Source organism: Microcaecilia unicolor, chromosome 14 (genome assembly GCF_901765095.1).
Source record: "Microcaecilia unicolor chromosome 14, aMicUni1.1, whole genome shotgun sequence".
Taxonomy (NCBI): Eukaryota; Metazoa; Chordata; class Amphibia; order Gymnophiona; family Siphonopidae; genus Microcaecilia; species Microcaecilia unicolor.
The window spans coordinates 17726525-17748637 of record NC_044044.1 but is presented as its reverse complement, the minus strand read 5'-3'; the positions used below and the strand labels follow the sequence as shown (position 1 = coordinate 17748637).

The 22113-nt window shown below is 47.4% G+C and overlaps 1 protein-coding gene across 1 annotated transcript in view; it reads right to left on the bottom strand.

The window, feature by feature from the left end:
• Positions 1–6300: 6300 nt before the first annotated feature.
• The window catches only part of ACAP1 (ArfGAP with coiled-coil, ankyrin repeat and PH domains 1), a 68479-nt gene continuing 52666 nt past the window's right edge, over positions 6301–22113 (bottom strand). The window contains 5 exon segments of the mRNA XM_030187177.1: positions 6301–7131; positions 17882–17931; positions 18049–18159; positions 19792–19901; positions 20823–21013. Of these exon segments, the coding sequence (XP_030043037.1) occupies positions 7025–7131; positions 17882–17931; positions 18049–18159; positions 19792–19901; positions 20823–21013 (569 nt within the window). The 3' untranslated portion in view covers positions 6301–7024.

Below are 22113 nucleotides of genomic sequence, written 5' to 3'. Positions count from 1 at the left end.
TAGCCTTTCTGTTTCCCTATCCTCCCCATGTCCAGCATAGCCCCTCTGTGTTCCTAACCTTTCTCCCTCCATGCCCAGCACCTCTTCTCTGTGTCCCTTTCCCTCCCCTCTCTCTTTCCTTCTTCCCAAACCCCCCACCCTGGGGCCAGTATTCCTCTCTCTTCTCTCCCCCCTCACAGTTCAGCATGTCTCCCTCCTGGGTCTCCAGTGACTCTCCCTCTTCCTTCCATCCTGCATCTTTTCCCCTTTCTTCCCCTCCCTCTTCCTTCTAACTCCCCTCCAAGCTGGTCCAGCATGTATCCTTCTCCTCCCCCTTCTGGTTCAGCATCTCTTCCTGTCTATTTATCCCTCCCTCCCCAAACCCCGTGGATCAGAGCAGCCCATAGTTCTCCCTCCCTCAGTCAAACAACTGTGTCCCTCCCTCTCGCTGGCACGGTCCAGCATTTCTCCCCTTTCCTTCTTCCCCCACAGTTCCGGTTCTGTCCCTCCCTTCCCCTGCTGCTGCCAACCTGCATTGTTCACTGCCGGTAGGGACTCTGCAGCGATTGAAAGGAGCAGCCTCGGTTCTTCCCTGTGACGTGTCCCGCCTCATCTGATGCGACTTCCTGTTCCATGTGAGCAGGATGCATCACAGGGAAGGGCCGAAGCTCCTCTTTTCAATCGCTGTGGCATCTCTATCAGCAGCGAACAATGCAGGTTAGCAGCACCAGCGGGTCACAGGCCTTCAGCCTTCCCTTCTGTCTCTCAAGCTCTGTGGTCCCGCCCTTGCGGAAACAGGAAATGAGGGCGGGACCACAGAGCTTGAGAGACAGAAAGGAAGGCTGAAGGTGCGCCGAGTCAGCACGCTTTTCACTACTGCTGCTGCTGCTGACGCCGCCTTAACCCCGACCAGGTATGATTTTTAAATTTCAGAGGTGGGCCCTGGTGCTTGGAGGGCGGGGCAGGGGGGCTGGAACTGGCTGAGGCGACGGCACACGTGCCAACAGAGAGGGCTCTGTGTGCCATAGGTTCGCCATCACTGCCCTACGTCATATGTCATTGTTATGGCAGTTGTAATTCTTGGGTATCAGACGCACAGTATTAAACTGGTTCCCTGTACTTTTCCAACACAACTCTAATAAATAGAAATAAAACAAAAAAAAATGTAAAAAAGGAAATAAGATAATACCTTTTTTTGATTGGACTAAATTGCATTTTATTACTGGCTTTCGAAAGCCAGAACTTTCTTCCTCAAGCTGGGAATGAGCAAAATATGACAATATATAAGTGAAACATCAGTCTCGAGGTGAAGGGGATGGGGGTTGAGAAATAAGGAGAAATGGATGAGTGCTCAGAAGGAGACAACGCAGTAGAATTTTATGGATTATAATAGGATAGGTAACTGAGATCTTATTAAGTCCTTTCTTGTTGGTGTCAAAATATCTTATCATTTTTTTCTGTCATCAATTTCTCTGTTTCTATTTTAACGTCAAGGGTTTTAGATTCCTGGATTGTTTTTAAATTTCCTCTTATTATTCTGAGCATAAAGTTATTGGCGAAGTGCTCTGGGTTTCCTATCACACTGTAAACCAGTGATTCCCAAACTGGGTTCTCCAAAAATCAGATGGTAGAATCTTTATGAAAATATATATTTTGACACAAATTGAGGGCTCCTCAGCGGATGAAAAATATTTTAGGGGTCCCGCCATAGTAAAAAGCTTCGGAATCAGTGATGCAAACCACACAAACGACACTGCTTTCTCTCATTCTGACTGCACTTCTCCGTTTCTCACCCCTCCATCCCACGCCTACTTTTCCACTGAGACCGTCAATGGAACGATTTAATGTTTCACTTAGATGTTGTCATTTTTGGCTCGTTCCTGACCTAAGGAAGGTGGTTCTGGTGTTTGAAAGCGAGTCAAAAAAAAGTGTTTAGTCACATTTTAAAAATTGTATTTTATTTCTATTTCTCATCTTTAAAGTGGACTAGCGTGACAACTGCATTACTTTATCATGGGAAATTTCTGACTTTTGGAATGTGGAGTGCCCTGGGTCAATATTATCTGAGGGCCCCTGGAAAAGATCTTGGGACACGATGTTTTCTACATTATGTGTGTTGATTATTTGCAACTGTATTTGAAATCTCATGGCTTAAGCACAGTTATTCAGAGATTGGGAACTTAGCTTTGGAGAAGGATGTACACAAACCCAGACCAAATACGAGAAAGACTGAATTATCGTGGGTTGGCGCAATCGCCTGTTAATGGGTAGAAATTCTAGTTCCTTTTTAAAAATTCCTTTAATGGGCAATAATTGTAATACTGTCGGGGGGAGGGGGGAGGAGAAAGAGAGTGCCACACACACACACAAAAATCATTACATATGAAACAATCGTTACAAAATACTGTAGCAAGGTTGGTAGGCGGTTTGAAGGCTACACCACCGCTACTGGCTTCCGTTTCAACAAGGGTGTTTACGGTTTTCATTCTGCTGTTCGAAGTCGGAATGGGGTGGGTACCCCATTTTGGGCAGATTTCATTGTGCCTTGCAGGGTGTGACCTCTGGTCTGCCATGAGAATTCGTTGATCACTGAAGAAGGTCCATTTGCAGTTTTCTAGCTGGCGGTAGGTAGCCTATCTTTTGAGGAATAGGTCTCCAAATGATCATATCAAGATGAAGATGAATCGAGCTATCATAAAGTGGTTGGAGTGGTTGGCTGTAGGGTTAGTGAATGATGCTGTTGTATTGGTACATTTGGGTGGTGAGATTTTTATGTTTTTTTTTTTTCTTTCATTTATGTCCTTATTGGGATTTAACTACTTTTATGGAGAGATTTTGTGCAATGGGAGCAAATTACTAATGGTGAGCATCACTGGCATTAGTCCCTGCAAATATGGCTGCACACTTTACATAAGAATAGCCGTACTGGGTCAGACCAATGCTCCGTCCAGCCCAGTATCCTGCTTCCAGCAGTGGCCAATCCAGGTCACAAGTACCTGGCAGAACCCCCCAGTTGGTATAAAAATACCAGAACTCCAAAGAGTACCAAGATTCTGGAACCTCAAATATTGATTCCGGAACCCCAAAGAGTAGCAACATTCCATGTAGAACCCCAAAGAATAACAAGATTCCATTCAGAATCCCAAATAGTAGCAACATTCCTTGCTACTAATCCCAGGGCAAGCGGTGGCTTCCCTAGTGTCCATCTCAATAACAGCCTACGGACTTTTCTTCCAGGAACTTATCCAGACCTTTTTTTTTTTAAACCCAGATACACTAACTATAATAAATCTAGCCTCAAGCGAGGAACAAAAAGTATCCTTAGATACTCCTACGTTTTTTTTTCCTTCTTTCATCAAGCTTGCAGCCAGCTGCTGCTTTTAGGATTCCAGGTTAATTATGAATTTGTAGGTACACTCTGTGACTGAATTTGCCTTTTAAAAATTTGTTATGGGTTGGTTACACTTTATAAATAAATGACCATTAACTCATTTTATGGGGGACTGTGAAACAAAAATTGCTGTTTACACTTCAATTAGTCCACAAGCTGTCCTGTGCAGCCCGTGAATGAAACATCTTGCTTCCCTCGGTTCAGCTCGGTTTTCAAGAGGCTGGCGCCGACAACCTGTTAAACCCCGTTGTAAATTTAGGTTGTTGGTCATACACCAGGCGTAAATGACTTTAGTGCAGAGGTTCTCAACCCAGTCCTTGGGACAAGTAGCGTATCGAGGTTGGGGTGGTCCACCCTGGGTGCAGGCAGCAAGGGGGTGCACAGAGCAGTCGCGCAGCCGTCGGCTCCGCCGGTTCCTTGCCCCCTCTGACAGTACTTCCTGTTCCGGGGCAGGGGGACGGTGGAGCCGACAGCCACACGACTGCTCCGTGCTCCCCCAAGTGGTGAGGATGATGCGCGTCAGAGGAGGAGGAGGAGGTGGGTGATGCGTTTTGGGGGGAGGGGACTGATGCACTGGGGGGGGGGGGGGGGTGCGTAGTGGCGACCTGTCCCGAGTGGCAGCCAACCTAGATACGCCACTGCTCGAGACACACCTAGCCAGTTTTTCAGGATACCCAGAATGAATATGCATGAACTAACTTTGCACACAGTGGAGGTAGGGCATGCAAATCGCTCTCATGCATATTCAGTGTGGGTATCCTGAAAACCTGACTGGTTAGATGTGTCCCGAGGACTGGGTTGAGAACCCCTGCTCCAGCGCATAATTTATTCTCTGAGTTACGAGCAGAAATGTGGGACCCGTGAACGTGTTTACCCCTTGCAATTATGCGCTAAGCGTGATGCGTACCAATGTCATACAGCGCCGCTGTGCGTGCGGTTAACACTTAATGCGTGTGATTGTTACACTTATATGCAGGCAACGTCAGACGCCATTGCTAGAGAATGATAGGGGATAATGTGGACAGAACACTAAGCATAGACACACTCTGATCCTTCAAAAACATGAGCTGGGCTGAAGTCCTGCCTGGTCTTTAAACCTGGTGGATTTTCACTATTTTATTCGATACTTTTCTAAGGAAGATTTTTTTTCCCCCTTGCACAAGATGCAGGCAATTCAGACGCACTGGTATTTAATGGTGCAAGAATCCAGCTCGTGGGCTTTCTTGCCATTTTCTGTATCATCTTCCATTTACCTGTTCCGTTACATCTGGCCATCGCCCAAGACTGTGTGTGTTGCAGGCAACCCTCCTCCTGCCTCAAGGCGCTCCTTCCTTGCACCCTTCTCCTCTTTTCATCACTAGCTTTCAAGGAGGGCAAGTGAACAGGAGTTTCCTTCTGTGCCCTGTGAAAGGATGGAGCTTCAAGCCTCGAAGGCACAGGTTCGTGCAGCTAACCCAGACCTCAGTGTGTCCCACCCGACCCCTCATCACCAATTCCCTTCACAGCACTTACCCCCCCCAAACAGCGCCAGTCTCACATCCTGTTCACTGGTCTTTCTCTCTCTCTCTCTTTTCTCCTCTCTGTGGGGAACAGTTGTTTTTCCACTTCAGACACAGGGAGGACTGTACCTGGTCGCTACAGCAACTTGGAAGTCATCCCAGGTGACAGAGACAGAAGGAAAGAGGAGAGACGGGGCGGGCAGGCATTTAACCCCAGCACATTCCTACAGATCACAGGCAGAGAGGGAGGTAATCCAGGGGATTAATGTAACCTCAAACTATAAAACAGGTCATGCTGGTTCAAATTCGTAGTCCCTTCAGTCCATCATCCTGTCTCTATAAGGGCCAATTCAGGTCACCTAACAGATTCTAATGGAGAGACCCATTCCTATTTTTAACCTCAAGCTTAGGGTTTTCCCTTGAGGCCAGCCTAACCACTAGGTAGACCAGGCACCCACCTAGGGCTCCCCAATTTGTGGGGGCAGCACAGAGACCACCATCAGTTTGTTTAAAAAAGCCTCCTTGTGGCTGATGTGGGGACTTCAGCATGGGGTCTACCAGATCCCACCCCCTCTTGAAACAAGAAGTTCAGAAGGGGCAGGACTTGGCAGGCCTCGAGCACACGCAGATGCTGAAGAACCCATACCAGTCACAATGAGGCTTCTTTAAACAAGTTGACAGTGGCTTCCGTGGTTCCCCAGATGAGGTAGGGAAAGGAAGTCACCGGACACTCAGTGGGGGGAAGGTAGAAAAAGAAAGGGACATGCTAGACATGTTGGGTTGGGGTGGTGGAGAAAGGCAAGGGGAGATGCTGAACACCTCAGGAGGAGGAAAGAGAGGTAGAGAAGCAGAGAGATGCTGGACACCTCAGGGAGAAGAGGTAGGAAAAGGGAGATGCTGGACATGGGGGGGAAGGGTTGCCTTGAGCCAACCTTTGGTTGTGGTGGTGATGCATATGGCTGAAGATTCACCTAGGTTGCCAAATATGCTTGGGGCTGACCCTGGTTTCCATCCTCCTTCCCTGAAAAAGTTTTGGAACAGGGAAACCGGAGAAGCTTCTGTCCGGGTGTTGGTGCCCTATGGTGGGACCGTGGCAAGAAGCAGATACGACAGTCTGGTACCAGGGAGGTTGGAAAGAGATAGGTGCCCATGTCTCTCTCTCTCTTCCTCTGGTTCCATCTCTCCGTGTAGATGTGGTGGCCCTCGCGTCTTCCTGTAACATCAGGTTCTTGTAGGTAGAAGGGTGCTCCACAGGACTGCAGATTTCTGACCGTGTATCTTCTGTTCATTTCTCCCCCCCCCCCCCCTTCTCTCTTCCCATTTCTCTCTCACATCCCAGGTCAGCTGCAAACTAAGGACAGATTCCAAGGGTCCCCCCCCCCCAAAAAAAAAAAAAAATCAATAGTCATCTCTATATTGTACAAATTCCCTCAGCAATTTATTGGAAAACATATGTACACAGATGTAATACATGACCTGTGCTCATAAGGTAGAGAGGCAGCAGGAAATTCTGCATTGGGAGAGGAGGGGAGGCAGCCCTGGCAGTGCTCCAGCCCACGCTGGGGAATGGTTTCTGGCGGAGTTCCTCTTCGGCCCAGCCTAGGACTGGGCGAAACAGCTGGCGTAATGGAAGTGGCCAGAAGAGACCCAGGAAAAAAATCAACTAGAACATGGAGAGTGACATACTTGTGTGCAAAACCAATGTATGATGGGAGTGAGGGGGGGGACTCCAGATCGCTGCCTGATGGGAGTTGGGCCCTGTGTGATGGGAGTACCAGGGACTACATGATTGGAGGGGGGACCTTGCTATTGCACAAGTTCTACTGGGAATTAAGGAACTGAACACCAGCTTTTCAAAACAAACACAAAAATAAATAGAAAATTATGAATCAATGTTCAGTCATATGAGGCAAGTGGCAGCCTCATGCCCCAGGCCCAGGGAGGAGTAGCTCAGAAAGGAAAAAACACTCTGAACTTTCCTGTCCCTTGCCCTACAAGCCTTCTGTTCCTTTAGCAATGTGGCCACAGTCTGCCAGCGAACATGAAACACTGAAGGAAACAAACAGCCCCTTGGGGGGGCAGAGTCCAGGGAGGAGATGATGGACAAATATACTGCAAACCGCTGCTCGGAACAGCAATCCTGCCACTCCGTCTCCTATAGCGTTGTAAGCTTCAGGTCATAGCTCCGACGGTTCAGCTTCTCTGGGTTATCTGAAGCCATTAGAGAGAAATCCCGAAAGATATCCAGGTAGGTCTCATCCCCTAGAGATGGGCCAGAGAGGGAAGAAATGAATCATTCATTCCAGTAAGAGAGTTCCAAGCAACCTCAGCTCCCAGATGAAAATCTCAGTCCTACCTGAGCACCCCGGGCTATTTCACTGCTGAGATGCCCCCAGCGCTGCTGTGCCAACGCACTTCAGTCCTGTCCATAGAACCCCCCTGCTATTACAGTCCCGATTCCCCCCCCCCCCCCTTCTTTCTCAGCATGGGTAAGGCCAGTCTCAGACTCCCAGGCTTCTTGATCTGTTTAATCTATACCAAAGGATCTCAACCCAGTCCTCGGGACACAACCAGCCAGACAGGTTTTCAAGACGAGATAGTTGCATACACCAGCATCCATTGCAATGCAAATCTGTCTCATGCATAATCACTGTGGATATCCTGAAAACATGACTGGCTGGGGGGTCTCCCGAGGATTAGGTTGAGAACCCTTGTCCTGATCTATACGCACCTTCATTTTTAGTTTTCTCACCCTCATTTTTGCCACCTATAATAATCGCCTTTTAAAATTCATGATTGTGGCTGTTGGGGGAGGGGAGGGTCATTCTATAAAAGAGGTTACTAATATTTACATAGCATATATGTGCATAAGTGCCTCTATAACTGCGTACATATTTTCGATAGGGCATAGTTAGCAGGCGGGCATTCGCTGGGGCGGAGGGCACAGTTACATGCAGATTTCTGAGCGCTCACACCAGCTCACACCTAAAATGCACACGCGTATATAGAACCGGTTATGCCAGTATTCTGTCAAGGAAAGTAAATGCCAAAAAATAGGCCCCAGTTAGGCCCCTTGTTACAGAATTAACTGCCAGGAGGCTCCAGAAGAGGAACCGCATACTTAGGAGGGAGAGAGATGGCTCCAGCTCTCAGCTCCGCATGGCTCAGACACTTGGAACTGAACAGTACCCATAATGCCACGCTGTGCTCGCAACGATTGGTCAGAACCACAGAACTTCAGCTACAGTATGCAAAATCCAAGGAGGCAATTCTATAAAGGGCCCCAAAAGTTAGGCCCAGGATTAATCCCGGGGGGAATTCTGCACAAGAAAATTACAAATAAAGCGTGCAGAGAAGCGCTGGCTTCTCTCCCCCCACCCAAGCCTTACATTCCCCCTTCCTCACTACCACAGCAGTTTCCCTCCTCCGGTTTCACCTTCTCCATTTCTCTCTTAGCTTCTACCCCTTCCCCTGTTAAGTTCAGTCCCCAGCATTCTCTACCCCTGCTCCACGGTGAATACCTCCAAATGTTCTCCCCCTCCTCCATTCTCTTTCTATTCGCCTGTTCTCTGCCATCCATCAGCCTTCACTGCTTTCCCTGCACTTTCCCCCCTATCTCCCAGCAAGACACCTGTTTTGTCCACTCTCAAGGTCTCTTCCCCCTCTCCCAGGCAAACCCTCACCTTACTTTTCTCTGCCCCAGTCCTCAAGGCACCCACAGTCCCATCCACCTATTGCCAGCCCTCCCCCTTCCACGCACACACCACCCCATCCACCTTGCTTCAGCCCCCCTCCCTGTGGCACGCACAAACCCATGCACCTTCCTGCAGCCCTCCACTTCCACACCTCATCCACCTTTTTCCAGCCCCTCCAACACACTCCATCCATCTTTTTTCCAGGCACTTCCCCATCCTGTGGCACACACCACCTCATCCACCTTGCTTCAGCGCCTCCCCCATGGCATACACAACTCCATCCACCTTCCTGCAGCCCTCCAACCCCTTCCCACACACATATATCTCGCCCACCTTTTATCACACCCCACTCCACCTACCTCTTTCCAGCCCTCCCCCACTCAAAGATAGGGCTGTTATTTAGGCGGTCTGATTTGGCCGCTAAACTTAGCTGACCAGCACTTGAATATCTGCGATATAACTGGTAGGCTGGTATGCTCTAATCATAAATATTCAGCAGAATAGCCGGCTATATCCCGCTGAATATTAGCAGTTAGCCGGCTAAGGGCTACTTAACCGACCAGGAGCCAGTCAAATAGCGTTGAATATTGGCCGGATAGAATTCTCCATGGACAAGCAGGATCTCAACAGCCCTACATGTGGGTGACGTCACCAGCTGACTTGCGGTCCCTTGTCCTAAAGCGCGGTTTCTGAGCATGCTCTGTATTTCTGCCGAACGCTCCTTGAACCAAGTGTCACGGCGGACGGTGGCAGAGTCCACTGCGCCTGTTTTAACGAAAATCTTAGGAATAAACAAACATTCGGTTCACCTTAGCAGCCAACGCTATTTCAGCTCAGAATAAAATTTTATTTCTAGTTCTTATTCAGTTACAAACCATATAATTTTTATTCTAGTTCTAACAACAAATCTTAATGCTAGTTTTAGTCAGTTCTCTTCAAAAAATTTTAGTTCTTTTTCAGTTCATGCATACCTACTATAATAAAACTCACCCTCAACGTTCTGAGGACGCTGACGTCAGTGAAGCCAAGCCCTGACTTCCTTCAAAAAGGTTCGAAGGTTCGTGGTGGTGAAGCCACCAAAATCGCTCCAGGCCCCGCCCTCGAGGGCGGAGCAATGGCAGAACAACGAAGGGGTTGGCAGGGAGGCGTGGGGGGGTGGGGAATCGCTCTGGGCCCTGCCCTCGAGGGCGGAGCAATGGCAGAACAACGAAGGGGTTGGCAGGGAGGGAGGCAGGGAGGCGGGGGGGGGGGGGGAATCGTCCGGGCCCCGCCCTCGCATCAAACGTCATGACGTTGGGGGCGGAGCAATGGAAGAATAACGAAGGGGTTGGCCAGGGAGGGGGGGGGGGTGTTGGCGACGAACACCTTGCTAGCGCCTGTTTCATTTGATCTGAAACGGGCCTCTTTTACTAGTATATGAATAAAAATTTTATTCCTCTTAAGCCATTTTCTTTAAGAAAAATTATTATTTATAATTATAATTCTTATTCTATTTGGGACAGTACATTTTCTATTCCTATTGAGTTTGGGGAAAAAAAACACATTATTTTTGATTCTAGTCAGTGGCGTTCCTAGGGGGGCTGGAACCCGGGGCGGATCGCCGATGCGCCCCGCCCTCTCGGGTGCAGCGCCCCCCCCCCGATGCAGCGCAGACCCCCCCTCGGCGAAAGGACACCCCCGCGAAGGAGCCGCCGGGGGGGGGGGGGGGTGCTGCGCGCGCCTGTCCTCCGTTGTTCCATGCTTCTTCTCTGCCCCGGAACAGGAAGTAACCTGTTCCGGGGCAGAGAAGAAGCATAGAACAACGGAGGACAGGCGCGCACGCGGCACCCCCCCCTAGCAGCGTGCACCCGGGGCGGACCGCATCCACCGCCCCCCCCCCTAGGAACGCCACTGATTCTAGTTCTCGTCAACTAATGGTCAAAAATATTTTGTTCCGATTCTTATTCTCATTAACGAAAATATCCCTGTTAATACTGTTCCTGGTGGAGAAACGCCGGGTTTCAAGACGTATATACAATGTAAGAATAAGATGTCTCTTACCGATACGCATGAAGAATGCATCTACTGCTTCAGCGTTTCTCATGATATCCAAACCTGCCAGAAATGCGCCCAGATGGTAATAAGGGCAAAATGGTACAGACAACAAATTATGGACCCTGTTTACTAAGCAGACAAACAAAAAAAGCAACACTGGGCCTTCAAGACTGAGACAACAGTGGTTCTTTATTGACAAGTGACCCGACACGGGCCGTGTTTCGGCGTAAAAGTCGCCTGCCTCAGGGGTCAAGGTCTCTGTTCTGCCGTATGTAAAGTATATAGATCCAATGCCTCAGGGGCAATGAGAAAATTACTCATAAGTGAACGTGTCTGTAGGAGAATTACAGCCGCGATGTGAAGGATGAAATACGTTGGAAGCCTTTTCGATATTCTGGTTTTTTGATTAGACAATTAGAATATCGAAAAGGCTTCCAACGTATTTCATCCTTCACATCGCGGCTGTAATTCTCCTACAGACATGCTCACTTATGAGTAATTTCCTCATTGCCTGAGGCATTGGATCTATATACTTTACATACGGCAGAACAGAGACCTTGACCCCTGAGGCAGGCGTCTTTTACGCCGAAACACGGCCCGTGTCGGGTCACTTGTCAATAAAGAACCACTGTTGTCTCAGTCTTGAAGGCCCAGCTGTACTACCCTCTCTACTTGCCCTGTTTACTAAGCTGCATTATAGGCAAGTTAGAGTCTTTAATGAGCGTTAACTATGTACGCGCCTACAATATCCCTACAGGCGCCTACACAGTTAGAACCACGATAATTGTAGGCGTGTTAAAAATGCTAACACGCCTTAGTAAACAGGGCCCTAAAAGATTTCCTTGATGATAATAAATCATCACATCGCCATCATGGTAAGGAGAATCTCAAGAGAAAAAAAGAAATTAGTGCATATAGACCCATCCAACAACGGATCCGATCACAACTCAAAGAACTTTAATCCTTGAGATAAACCAGAGAAATAACTAAATAAAACATCAAACCACAAAGTTAAGCCGGTCAAAAATATCTCTCCTGAGCCGCAGCAGTCCGATTCATGCCAACACTTTTCAAGACCATGCTCGGTATGTCAACAATTCAACCCGCCCTACAATGTCACCTCAATCTGCTCATTCAGGTGCTGATCCACCAGCGTCAACGTCAAAGACTCCTCCCACGGCACCATCACCACATGGGAGTTGACATACCTCCAAGTGCTCATTTTCAGTCTCCCCTCAGCACCAAAAAAGGACATTCATCGGAGCACTCCAATGACAGCTCCATCTCTCGAGTCAGCTCTCAGCACCGACCTGAATGTTTTGCCACATTCCCTGTTCATGGTTCCACCTCTCCCGTGCATTGGAGGCAACTCTCGGAATTGTTTTCAGGCAATTCAAAACACTCTGCCTCCTCCAAAAGGAAGAAGCAGACTTACAAAACAAAACACACTGGCAGACATACGGCAGCCAGGTTTATCTCCTCCCGTTTAGTATTTAATGCATTCCACTAAGGGAAAAACGAGATCGCCTCCTTCATAGCTACATCCGGTGTTTACGGAGCTGTGGAGGCAGTTCTAAGAAAGTCATAGGGTACTAAATCTCCAAATCAAACAAAGCAAAAGTCTACCACAATAAGAGACACTGCCTCATCTGACTGTCTCTTCTCAGGATCTTTGGCCTCGATGCTCAAAGCTCCGGCACTGTATGGAACAGCTCTGGAACAGCCCTGCAAAAGAACTTTCTAATGCTCAACGCTAATGATATGCAAGTATAGGCACGCTGTTAGTGTTAAGCATTATTTATTCATTATTTATTTAAAACACTTATAGACCACCTATAAACTAGCTGGTTTCCAAATATGAACGTGCATAATTAAAATAGCAAAGAAATTACAAACTTAACAAACTAAAAAAAAAAATATTGATCTCTGCATTACATTATAGCTGTTTCAAAAATATGCTGTCACAAATAAACGCATCTTTAGAGATTTCTTAAACTGCGTCAAGCTGCCACAAAGGCGAAGTTGGTCAGGAAGTGCATTCCATAGCGAGATCGCTGCCGACACAAAGGCTGTAGCCCGTGCATCAGCATAATGTAATTCATTCACAACATCCTCTGTTTCTGATCGCAGTACCCGTCGCGGCTGATAGACAGACAAAGATTTCTTCAAGTAGCATGGCGGGCCGCGAGATACAAAGTCGGATAAACAAGCGTTAACATCTTAAATTGGATCATTTGCAACATAGGCAACCATTTAGTTGTTTCAATATTGAGCAAACATGAGACAATTTTGAAACTCTAGTAAGGACACGAGCCGTCACATTCTGAACTATCTGCAATGCCCAAACACTTGAAGAAGACATTCCGCTGTATAAGGCATTGCAGTAATCCAGTTGCACCAATATCATGACTCTGTAGTAAACATCTGAAGTCATAATTAGGAAGTAAAGGGGGAGGATTCCAGGAAGCAAAGAATGGGACGGGATTTGCATTTTTTTAGCCAACCGAAGAGGTGATAGTGACAGCCAATGAGATACATGCTTACATAGGGACTTTTCCCATAACTTTCACATCTAGGTGGGAAGGAAAGGGGGGAGGTAAGGTTGGGTGGTGGAGAGACGGAGGCTTTCAATGGAGGAGTGCACCGACCTTCCTGCAGAGATACCATGAAGTCCTTCTGCTTCCTCCAGAGTGCCATGCTGGAACTTGAAAAAGCCAAGGAACTTCTTGTTTGGCATCGGGGGGGGGGGGGGGGGGGGTCGGGCCACATCAGATGAAAAGGGACCTGGCCCAACTGGACGCATTTCAGACACCCTAACATCAGCTCCGAGCTGGTATACGGTTTCCAGCAGTGGGTTGCCCTTGTTCAAGTGTCCTGTTCTTTGAGCATCGGAGAGAATAGCAGATGACCTCGTTTTGACTACATTAGCATGTGATTAGCGCTGATCGTTGCTGAGCACCCTGTTTGTCGCAGTAAGGGTCTCTAAGCATTGTGCGCTGGTAAATGCGTGTGCTAGTCCGGCGCTCACAGCCTCCAGCAGCCGCATTTGCTTCTGAGCATCAGGGTCTGAATGTACAATCAGGTGAGCAGGACAGATCTTCATTGCTCTCAGACTCCACATCTTAGCTGACCGAAAATCATAGCAGCCGGCTCTGTGGGTGCTTGAGCACCCCCAACATTGAGCAAATCCCTTGCATGTGTCCAGGAAGGGGATAGTTCCATTGGGCTTAGCACCCCCGATAATTTTGAAAAGTTGGCTCCTACGGACCGAATACTCCCAACGTGCCCAATCGCCAAGGCACAGATCATCTCCGGGTTTTTCATCTGATCCATCACCTCCACTCCCAGAAAATCAGGATGAGCCAGAGGACACTACATGCCTCAGATTTCTGCAAAAACTAGCAAAGCAACTTTCAACTGTCACAAGAGAAACTTGACACATGATCTAAATCCCTTGGAGCACTAAAGTACCTAGAGACACCCAAAACGGTAGTCTCACTCCCAGCACATGAATTATTAATTGAGCAGCAACCACTAAAATGGCAAGAACTGCTTTTCACACCTCATACCTCCAAAAGTCTGGAAACAAAAACACAGGGTTTGCTCGCCCTGGGGTCATAATAAACTTCTGTTTTCCCACCAATGAGGTGGTAGAATTTGCTCGCAAAGGAAGTAAGAATTCACAAACTCATTCAAAAACACCTCCGGGGAAAGATCCAAAGTTACTGTTGGGAGGAAAGTTTTTCAAAATGCAATGCACACAGCCTGCATTGCAGCTTATCAATTTCAGATACTTCGAAAGATGGCTGACAGAAAAATTCAGTCATCTAGTGAATCCGTCAAACATGGCCGAAGATCTCCATGAATGTGCTAAATTATTAGGATTATTATTATTAGGATTTATTTACCGCCTTTTTGGAGAAATTCATATCTTATTTATGATACAGATTTGTGTGGCACACTGATAGCAATCGCTTCAAGGCATGGCTCAGAGCGACAGGCATCAGAGAGGACGTGCATGATAAATTGACAAATGTGTCATGTACCAGCGACAACCATTTTGGTGAAAAGGTGAAAAAAATGTTTTTCACAAAACTAAAAAGATGATGACACTACTCTTCAAACACTCTTTGACACATAATATAGAACAGCAACATCCTTCCTCCTCCAGGCGATATTCTTATCGACCTTATTGAAAATCCTGCCACCTATGCAAACGATATCAACACTACAGGTATCCCTATAATAAGCCATGATATCAAAGACAAAATCATCCACAAAATCAGAAGCAACATACCAGAGAGAGAAAAAGCACGCACAAACACACACACACACACACACACACACACACCACTTCAATTTGGGGTCTTATTTTTGGACTATGACATTCAATCCTATCAATCAGTGGGAAGGAAACTAACCACATTTTACAACAGTTGGTCCTGTATCACCATGGACAGATAGGTGTTCAATGTAATATGCAATAATTACAGACTAAGCCTCCGTTGCCATCAGATCATAACCCATCTTTTCGACTCCCTCTGGTGGAGCAGAAGACTCGTCTCAAATCATCCTCGTTCCATTGTACTGGCCCAGACAGATTTGGTTCCTGCTATTTTGACAGATGAGCCAAGCACCTCATATTTGCTTACCAAACATATCGCATCTCATTACACAAAACAATGGCAAACTGCTCCATCCTAATCTCCACTCTCTAGCTTTGACGGCCTAGAATTTGAACAGAGATCTTTCCAATCGTTAAACCTTCCAGCAAGTGTTGGTGAATCTATATTACTCATAGGAACTTTCCATGACACCTTTCGAGAAAACCTATCTCAAGGCATCCGTTGCTTGTTCGATTCATGATGGGATTAGTGAATAACCACCCTCCACTCAAGCAACCTACACCGCAATGGGACCTACATTTAGTGTTAAATGCCCTCACTAAATATCCTTTGAAGATCTGAACTCTTCTGACATTAAATTTCTCTCATGGAAAACCTTGTTCTTGCAGACTGTAACGTTAGCAAGAAGTACAGGTGAACTGCAAGCCCTGGTTTGCTATCACCCACATCTCTAGTTTTTCCCCCGAAGTACTTTTGCGTGCTCATCCAAAATTTCTGCCTAAAGTGCTATCTAAATTTCATATTAAACCATCTATTGTTTTTATCAACTTTCTAGTCTCCTCCTCATTCAAATGATTCGCACGGAACTCTACACACCTTCAATTGTGAAAGCACTTTACAGATATATTTCAAAAGAACTAGATCTCAGAACCACTCATCACAGCTGTGGTCGTACAATCCTACTGACCCAGGGGCTCCCATTGGCAAAAGGACACTTTTTAATTAGAGAGCAGACGGTATTACTCGTTGCTATAAAGCAGTCTCATCCACATCACCTCCTCCTAGAACAATAGCTCATAGACTGAGCAACAGCTGCTTCATTAGATAATCTCTGCCTCTCCAGAAGATATATGCAAAGCGGTGACTCGATCAACACTTCAAATGTTTACAAAACACTACTGTCTTGATCAAGCATCTTCATTAGATTGCCCCTTTGCGTCAACAATATTGAATACTTATACGTCAAAGCTTCAATTTGCTGCTGCCACCGCCCTCCATAAACACGGGTTGCCCAACCTATCAAACGACCCACGGTGGCAACCTTCAGCTTGGAAATCTCTTATGTGGCTGGTGTTGCGATCCTGCTTGTCCATGGAGAAAGCAAAGTTGCACACCTGGAACGGATGTTCTCCATGGACAGCAGGATCCAACAGCCACACAAAATCAGCCACCTGACCCAAAGTCGAAGCCTGCTTGAAAAGAACCGACGCTTGGTTCAGGGAGTGTTCAGGCAGGAACTAGGGAACATGCTCATAAACTTGAAATGACATCACCCCTGTGTGTAGCTGTTGGATTCTGCTGTCCATGGAGATCATCCATTACAGGTGTGGAACTTCACCTCCTGGTTAGCCTCTAACTAGCACTTCTGCACGTAACTGTAACGGTCACATGCGTATGTGCTGATATTCTGTAACAAAAGTGCATATTGGCATGTAACTTTAGGTGACCTATTACAGAACGAAGGGATAAGTGTCCTAAGAACCAGGAGAGCCAGCCAGGAGTGAGGATGAGCAACGAAGGCAGTGGGTGGTGGGAGATGCCGGTGCTGCCCCTGCACAAGTACCAGAAAGAAACGACACCTTCTACAGATATGGGGCCCAAAGCACTGCAGTTAGGAAAAATGCTAAGGGCCCGATATTCAGCCCGCAGCAATAAACGGGCTGAATTAACTCCAGATATTCAACGCCTGGGAATGCACAGCTTCCAGCACTGAATGTCTTGGCATGTCTGTTGACCTGAAAGTTAACCGGGCAGCATCTGATATCCAGACCGGTGCTCGGTTAACTCGGCACGTAAAGCGAGGACAGCCGTTTCGCTGTCCTAACTCTATGCGGCGACACAAAAAGCAGAACAGACGAAGGTATCTATACGAAGGGAATCCACACGATGGCTCCGTGAATCCTCCAGCGTCATTGCTAAAACAGAACCATTGTGTGGATTCCCTTGTCACATGAGTCACAACACATATGTGAAGAGGTATCCAGTTCTCAACATAATTTGCCCCTGAGGCAGCCCATGTGTGGGCGAAACACGGCCTGTGTCGGGCATATAGATTTCTTCGTCTGTTCTGCTTTTTGCGACGCCGTCTTGGATCTTGCAAATAGACTGCCCTGTTGTTTTCTTGGACTAATTTTATGCAGTTACCTAGCTGGTTGGCGGACTGAAAATTGCCTTTAATGCGTCACCCTGACTCTGACCCCACCCTGCCCCTAACCTATCTGGTCATGGGATGGCCAGTTAGTGAACGTATTCAAGAGCATTAACTGGTGAAATGCAGCTGAATATTGGCTGCCGGCTCGCTCAGTGGGGCTTCTCTGCTGCTCGGTTAATACCCTTTTAAATATCAGGACCTAAGTAAATAGGCCTTTTTAAATTATCAACCCATTTGGTACAAAAACATAAATTATGTGTTCAGGATTTTAGTATATCGTTTAACATTTTTCCTCTGGTAAATCATCTATACATCAAAATAAACGCCAATATTTATCAGGGAAAATGGGGAGTCTTTTAATTCCCCATTGATTTTCTCCTGGTTCTGTTTTTTCTTGAAACAGGCACTGATCAATTCCCAGGAAAATCAAACCCATGAAAACTAAAAATGAAGGTCCTTCGTAATCTGACACAGACAATAAAAAAAAACCCCAAACAAACTCAAACCTGATTGGCCAAGGGCTACTTCGGCTTCCCGCATCTTTGCCAAACGCAGCCTGCAGTGAGTTAAAGAAAGACACAGATGCACCTCAGTACCACATACTGTCTTGTCTGTCCTGCTGCTGTCTAATATCTACTCTTGTTCTCCCTTGTCCCCATCAGTGGTCACTCACAGCGTTACGATGTCTGCATTGGCGTTTTCTATTGCAATGGACAAGGGGTCTTTTCCTTCTGTATCGACTGCGCCCATGGTGGCACCTCGCTTCAGGAAGAGACATGCCAATCTGTCAGAGAGAGAGAGCGAGAAAGACAATAAACCCCAAGAGACATGAATCCAGGAAGAGAGGAATGGGGGAGACAGACAGACAAGAGAGACATACCCAAAGACGGAGGCAGAGACAGTATGCACGAGGCACTGATGGACAAATAGACAGACAGAGAAAGAAGGGGCAGAACAGACACAGGAGGAATCTGAGGCTCTCCTCAAGCCTTCTACCCTCTGCACATCCACAAGTCCAAACTGGCCACTGCAGCTAGTGAGCAGGCCCAGCTTGGAAATGACTCTCAGTTGCAACAGATTGTACTCGTCCAGTGAACGAGAGAGACTCCTGGAGAACGCTGCCAGATAATGCACCAGGATCTTCCTGCCACTGCCTGTGACAGAAGCCCATGACTGCAAATCCCTCAGGAAGCCAGCCAGAACCGAGGACTGGGTGCCCAAAGGAGATGCCCACAAGATGAAGGACTTTTCATATTCCGATTGTCCGGGTTTTGCTGCATCTGAGTAAGCGGCGTCAACATTTCAGCCGTCGGTGCTGTGGATTTCTTCGGGGTATGCTACGAGGTCTTCAGTTTGTCTTTATATATAGTGGGTTCATAAACCTGATTGGTTGGGATTTGAGGTGGGTAGTTTCATCAGGAAGGAAGGAGATTTTGGCGGGAAAGTCTGTCGGTCACAAACTTGAATTTTGGTCACAATTTTCAATTCTGGCAGGAATGAGGCTCGAAATCCATTGGGACAGTTCTGCCTCTGGAGGGGGGGGGGGGGGGGGGGTGGGGGAGGAATTTCTGTAGGTCATATTGTAAAACTTTTTTTTTGGGGGGGGGGGGGAGGGGGAAGAAAAAGCTTGTCCTCAAAACCAGCCCTTTTTGCGCTAAATTTCATTTCAATGAATGGTTGCCATACTCTGTTTGGGATGAGCCCTTTGTCTCCACTGCCCGATGAGATGATTTGCTGTTTACCACCTTGATATCATTATTGAAAGACAGTATAACAAATGTAACAAAATAAATAGATTTCCTTTGCTTTGCTGCTCTTTTCTTTGTTAATTAGTCACCCGAACTATTGTAACATCCTACACAATGGTCTTCCAGGAGTTTTGCTTCATTTCCTTCTATCTTGCTGCACAAACTTCCTGAGCCGGCACGCCGAGCCTCGCCATCTTCAAATCTAGGCTAAAAGCCCACCACTTCGATGCTGCTTTTAACTCCTAAACCTTCAACTGTCCCCTATCCCTGATATGTCCTGTCTGTCCTAACTCTTATCCCTTACTTGTCCTGTCTGTCATAAGTAGATTGTAAGCTCTATTGGGCAGGGACTGTCTCTCCATGTTCAAGTGTGAAGCGCTGCGTACGTCCGGTAGCGCTATAGAAATGATAAGTAGTAGTAGTAGTTATTAGGGTGTCGTACAATCTCTGTTTCCTCTTTATAACCAGAGAGAAAACTCCCACTGTGCAACTTTAAAATGTGGTGTCTAAGATCAGAACAGCATTAAACAAAAAAAAATAAGTGGGATGGGTCTCCTCATGCGACAGGCCTAAGAATGCCAGGGGAATGGTGGACCACTACCACCCTGCCCATGATTACAGCTGAGCATACACGTGGGTCCCCAGGAGCGGGCATCAGAATACCTTACCCAGTGTGGCCCAGGATGGTTGCATGGTGGAGTGGGCCCCGGCCGCAGCTGTCAGCTTGGTTCACGCTGGCACCGTTCTGCAGAAGAAACTCACAAGCCACCAGGGAATTCTGGGAAAGAACATGAGAGGGGCAGAAATGATTAGAAACAGGAAGGCATAGGGAGCCTGTCGCCTCTAGGATTGGGTGGGCCAGAGCACAGGTACAGGGCCGGAGAACCTGTCTCTGCTAGCACTGGATTGCTTAGGGGAAGGAGCATTGGGACACAAGGACACAGAGCTTGGCAGCCTTTCCATGTATATTATGTTCCATCTATGTTACCATATAGGTCTGCACCTTAACGTAATACCATATGTTATACTGTTACCCGGAAATGGCGACCGCCATTACGGCAAATATAAGCCACATTGAGCCTGCAAATTGGTGGGAAAATGTGGGATACAAATGCTACAAATAAATAAATAAAAATACCAGCTCTGAACAGCATACGCAACAAAGGGCAGCACTGGGGTGTAGAAGCCTTTTAGCATGAGGGACCACCAATTAATCTGCAGCTGGGGTTCCCCTTACCAGGAACCAGGGGCGTAGCTGCTATGGGGCCATGGGGGCCTGGGCCCCCGTAGATTTGGGCCTGACCCCCCTGCCAGCGACCCTCTCAACTCCCCCTCCCGCCGCCAACCCGCCGCCTGCTACCTTTGCTCCAGCGCATTGAGCTCGCAAAACAGTTGTGCTCTTAATGGAACCCCAGAATTCATTCAACCAATAGCTCAGTGGTGTCGAAGACTTTGTGAGTGTAAGAACCCCCCCCCCCCCTCATTATACTAATGTATTTACAAAGATCATACTAAACGTTTAAACAATGTATTTTGAAATTATGTAAGGGGTCTCTTTTTTTCCCCGTACACCGTGTAGAATGAGGGGTAATTGTAAGGCACGGAGGGCTCAGACGTTTAGCAAATAAAATCCGTCCTGTCATCACATGTATGAAACCCCCAGGAAAAAGTACACCCGTTCACCCTAGCCCAGCATTACCATCAGCACAGCCTGGATGAGCGGTGTCTTATTCTCCTCGCCACCGTTGACCCAGTTGGCATCCGCTCCATGCGCCAGGGCATCAGCCATGATAGGAAGATTCTGGCAGGCCGCTGCCCGGTACAGCAATGCCCCGGGGTGTAGATTTCGCAGATCCTCATCCATGCCTGTGCCCTCAGTGTCAGTCGTCACTAGGAAGGAGAACACGGTGGGATGAGAGCGGAAGAACGTGAGCCTGGGGTTCTGTATATGTTGCCGGAGAACTTGGTGAAGGCAGTTAGCTTGGCAGAGTTTAAAAAGGGGTTGGATGGTTTCCTAAAGGACAAGTCCATAGACCGCTACTAAATGGACTTGGGAAAAATCCACAATTTCGGGAATAACACGTATAAAATGTTTGTACGTTTGGGTAGCTTGCCAGGTGCCCTTGGCCTGGATTGGCTGCTGTCGGGGACAGGATGCTGGGCTTGATGGGCCTTTGGTCTTTTCCCAGTATGGCATTACTTATGTACTTACGTCGTCAAATTATACAGGAAACAGGTTTATAAACCTTCATGCACATATCACGGTGTTTTTAATACTGAAGCTTATGCACTCATTCTGCTTTCTATAAGTAAACTTCATTTTCTTTGGTTTTAAAAATGAGTAGGTGGGGGGGGGGGGGGGGGGGGGAGATTGTGTGTGCTGATCTTTTGGGAGTTTGAAAACTCTTTCACATACTCTCTGACTCTCAGTCTCAGGCAGGGGTGTGCTGGTAAATTTTTAACAACGGGCTCTCTCTCTGGGCATAGCCGGCCCTGAAATTTTGGGGGTGGGGTGTGGGGATACATGCTTCTCTCTCTTCTCCCTTGTGCGGGCACGCTAGGCATACCTTTGCCGAGCCCCACCAGCCAATAAATGGACTGCCACCATTCTCTGCTGCTTGTTTCTGGCTGTGAGCAACATGATGGAACCTTCTTGCACTTGCATGAAAAGTCCCAGCCTGATGCTCAGAGTCAGAAACAAGGAGCAGGGAGCAGCAGCAGTCTATTTACTTGGCTGGTGGGGCCAGCGTCACTGCCAGCAAAGTAAAAGAGAATTCAGGAGGGGGCCCAAGCCTACTTTAACAACCGGCTCCCAAAATTCTTAAAAACTTAACAAACGGCTCTCGCGAGCCTGTGAGAGCCCGCTCCAGCACAGCACTGGTCTCAGGTTATATGAGGGCTGTTGGTGTAAATGTTTTTTGATCACGAACAGGCAGTGCGAGCCGCACAGGGTGCAAATATGGAGAGGAACAGCATAACAGTATTTTGAT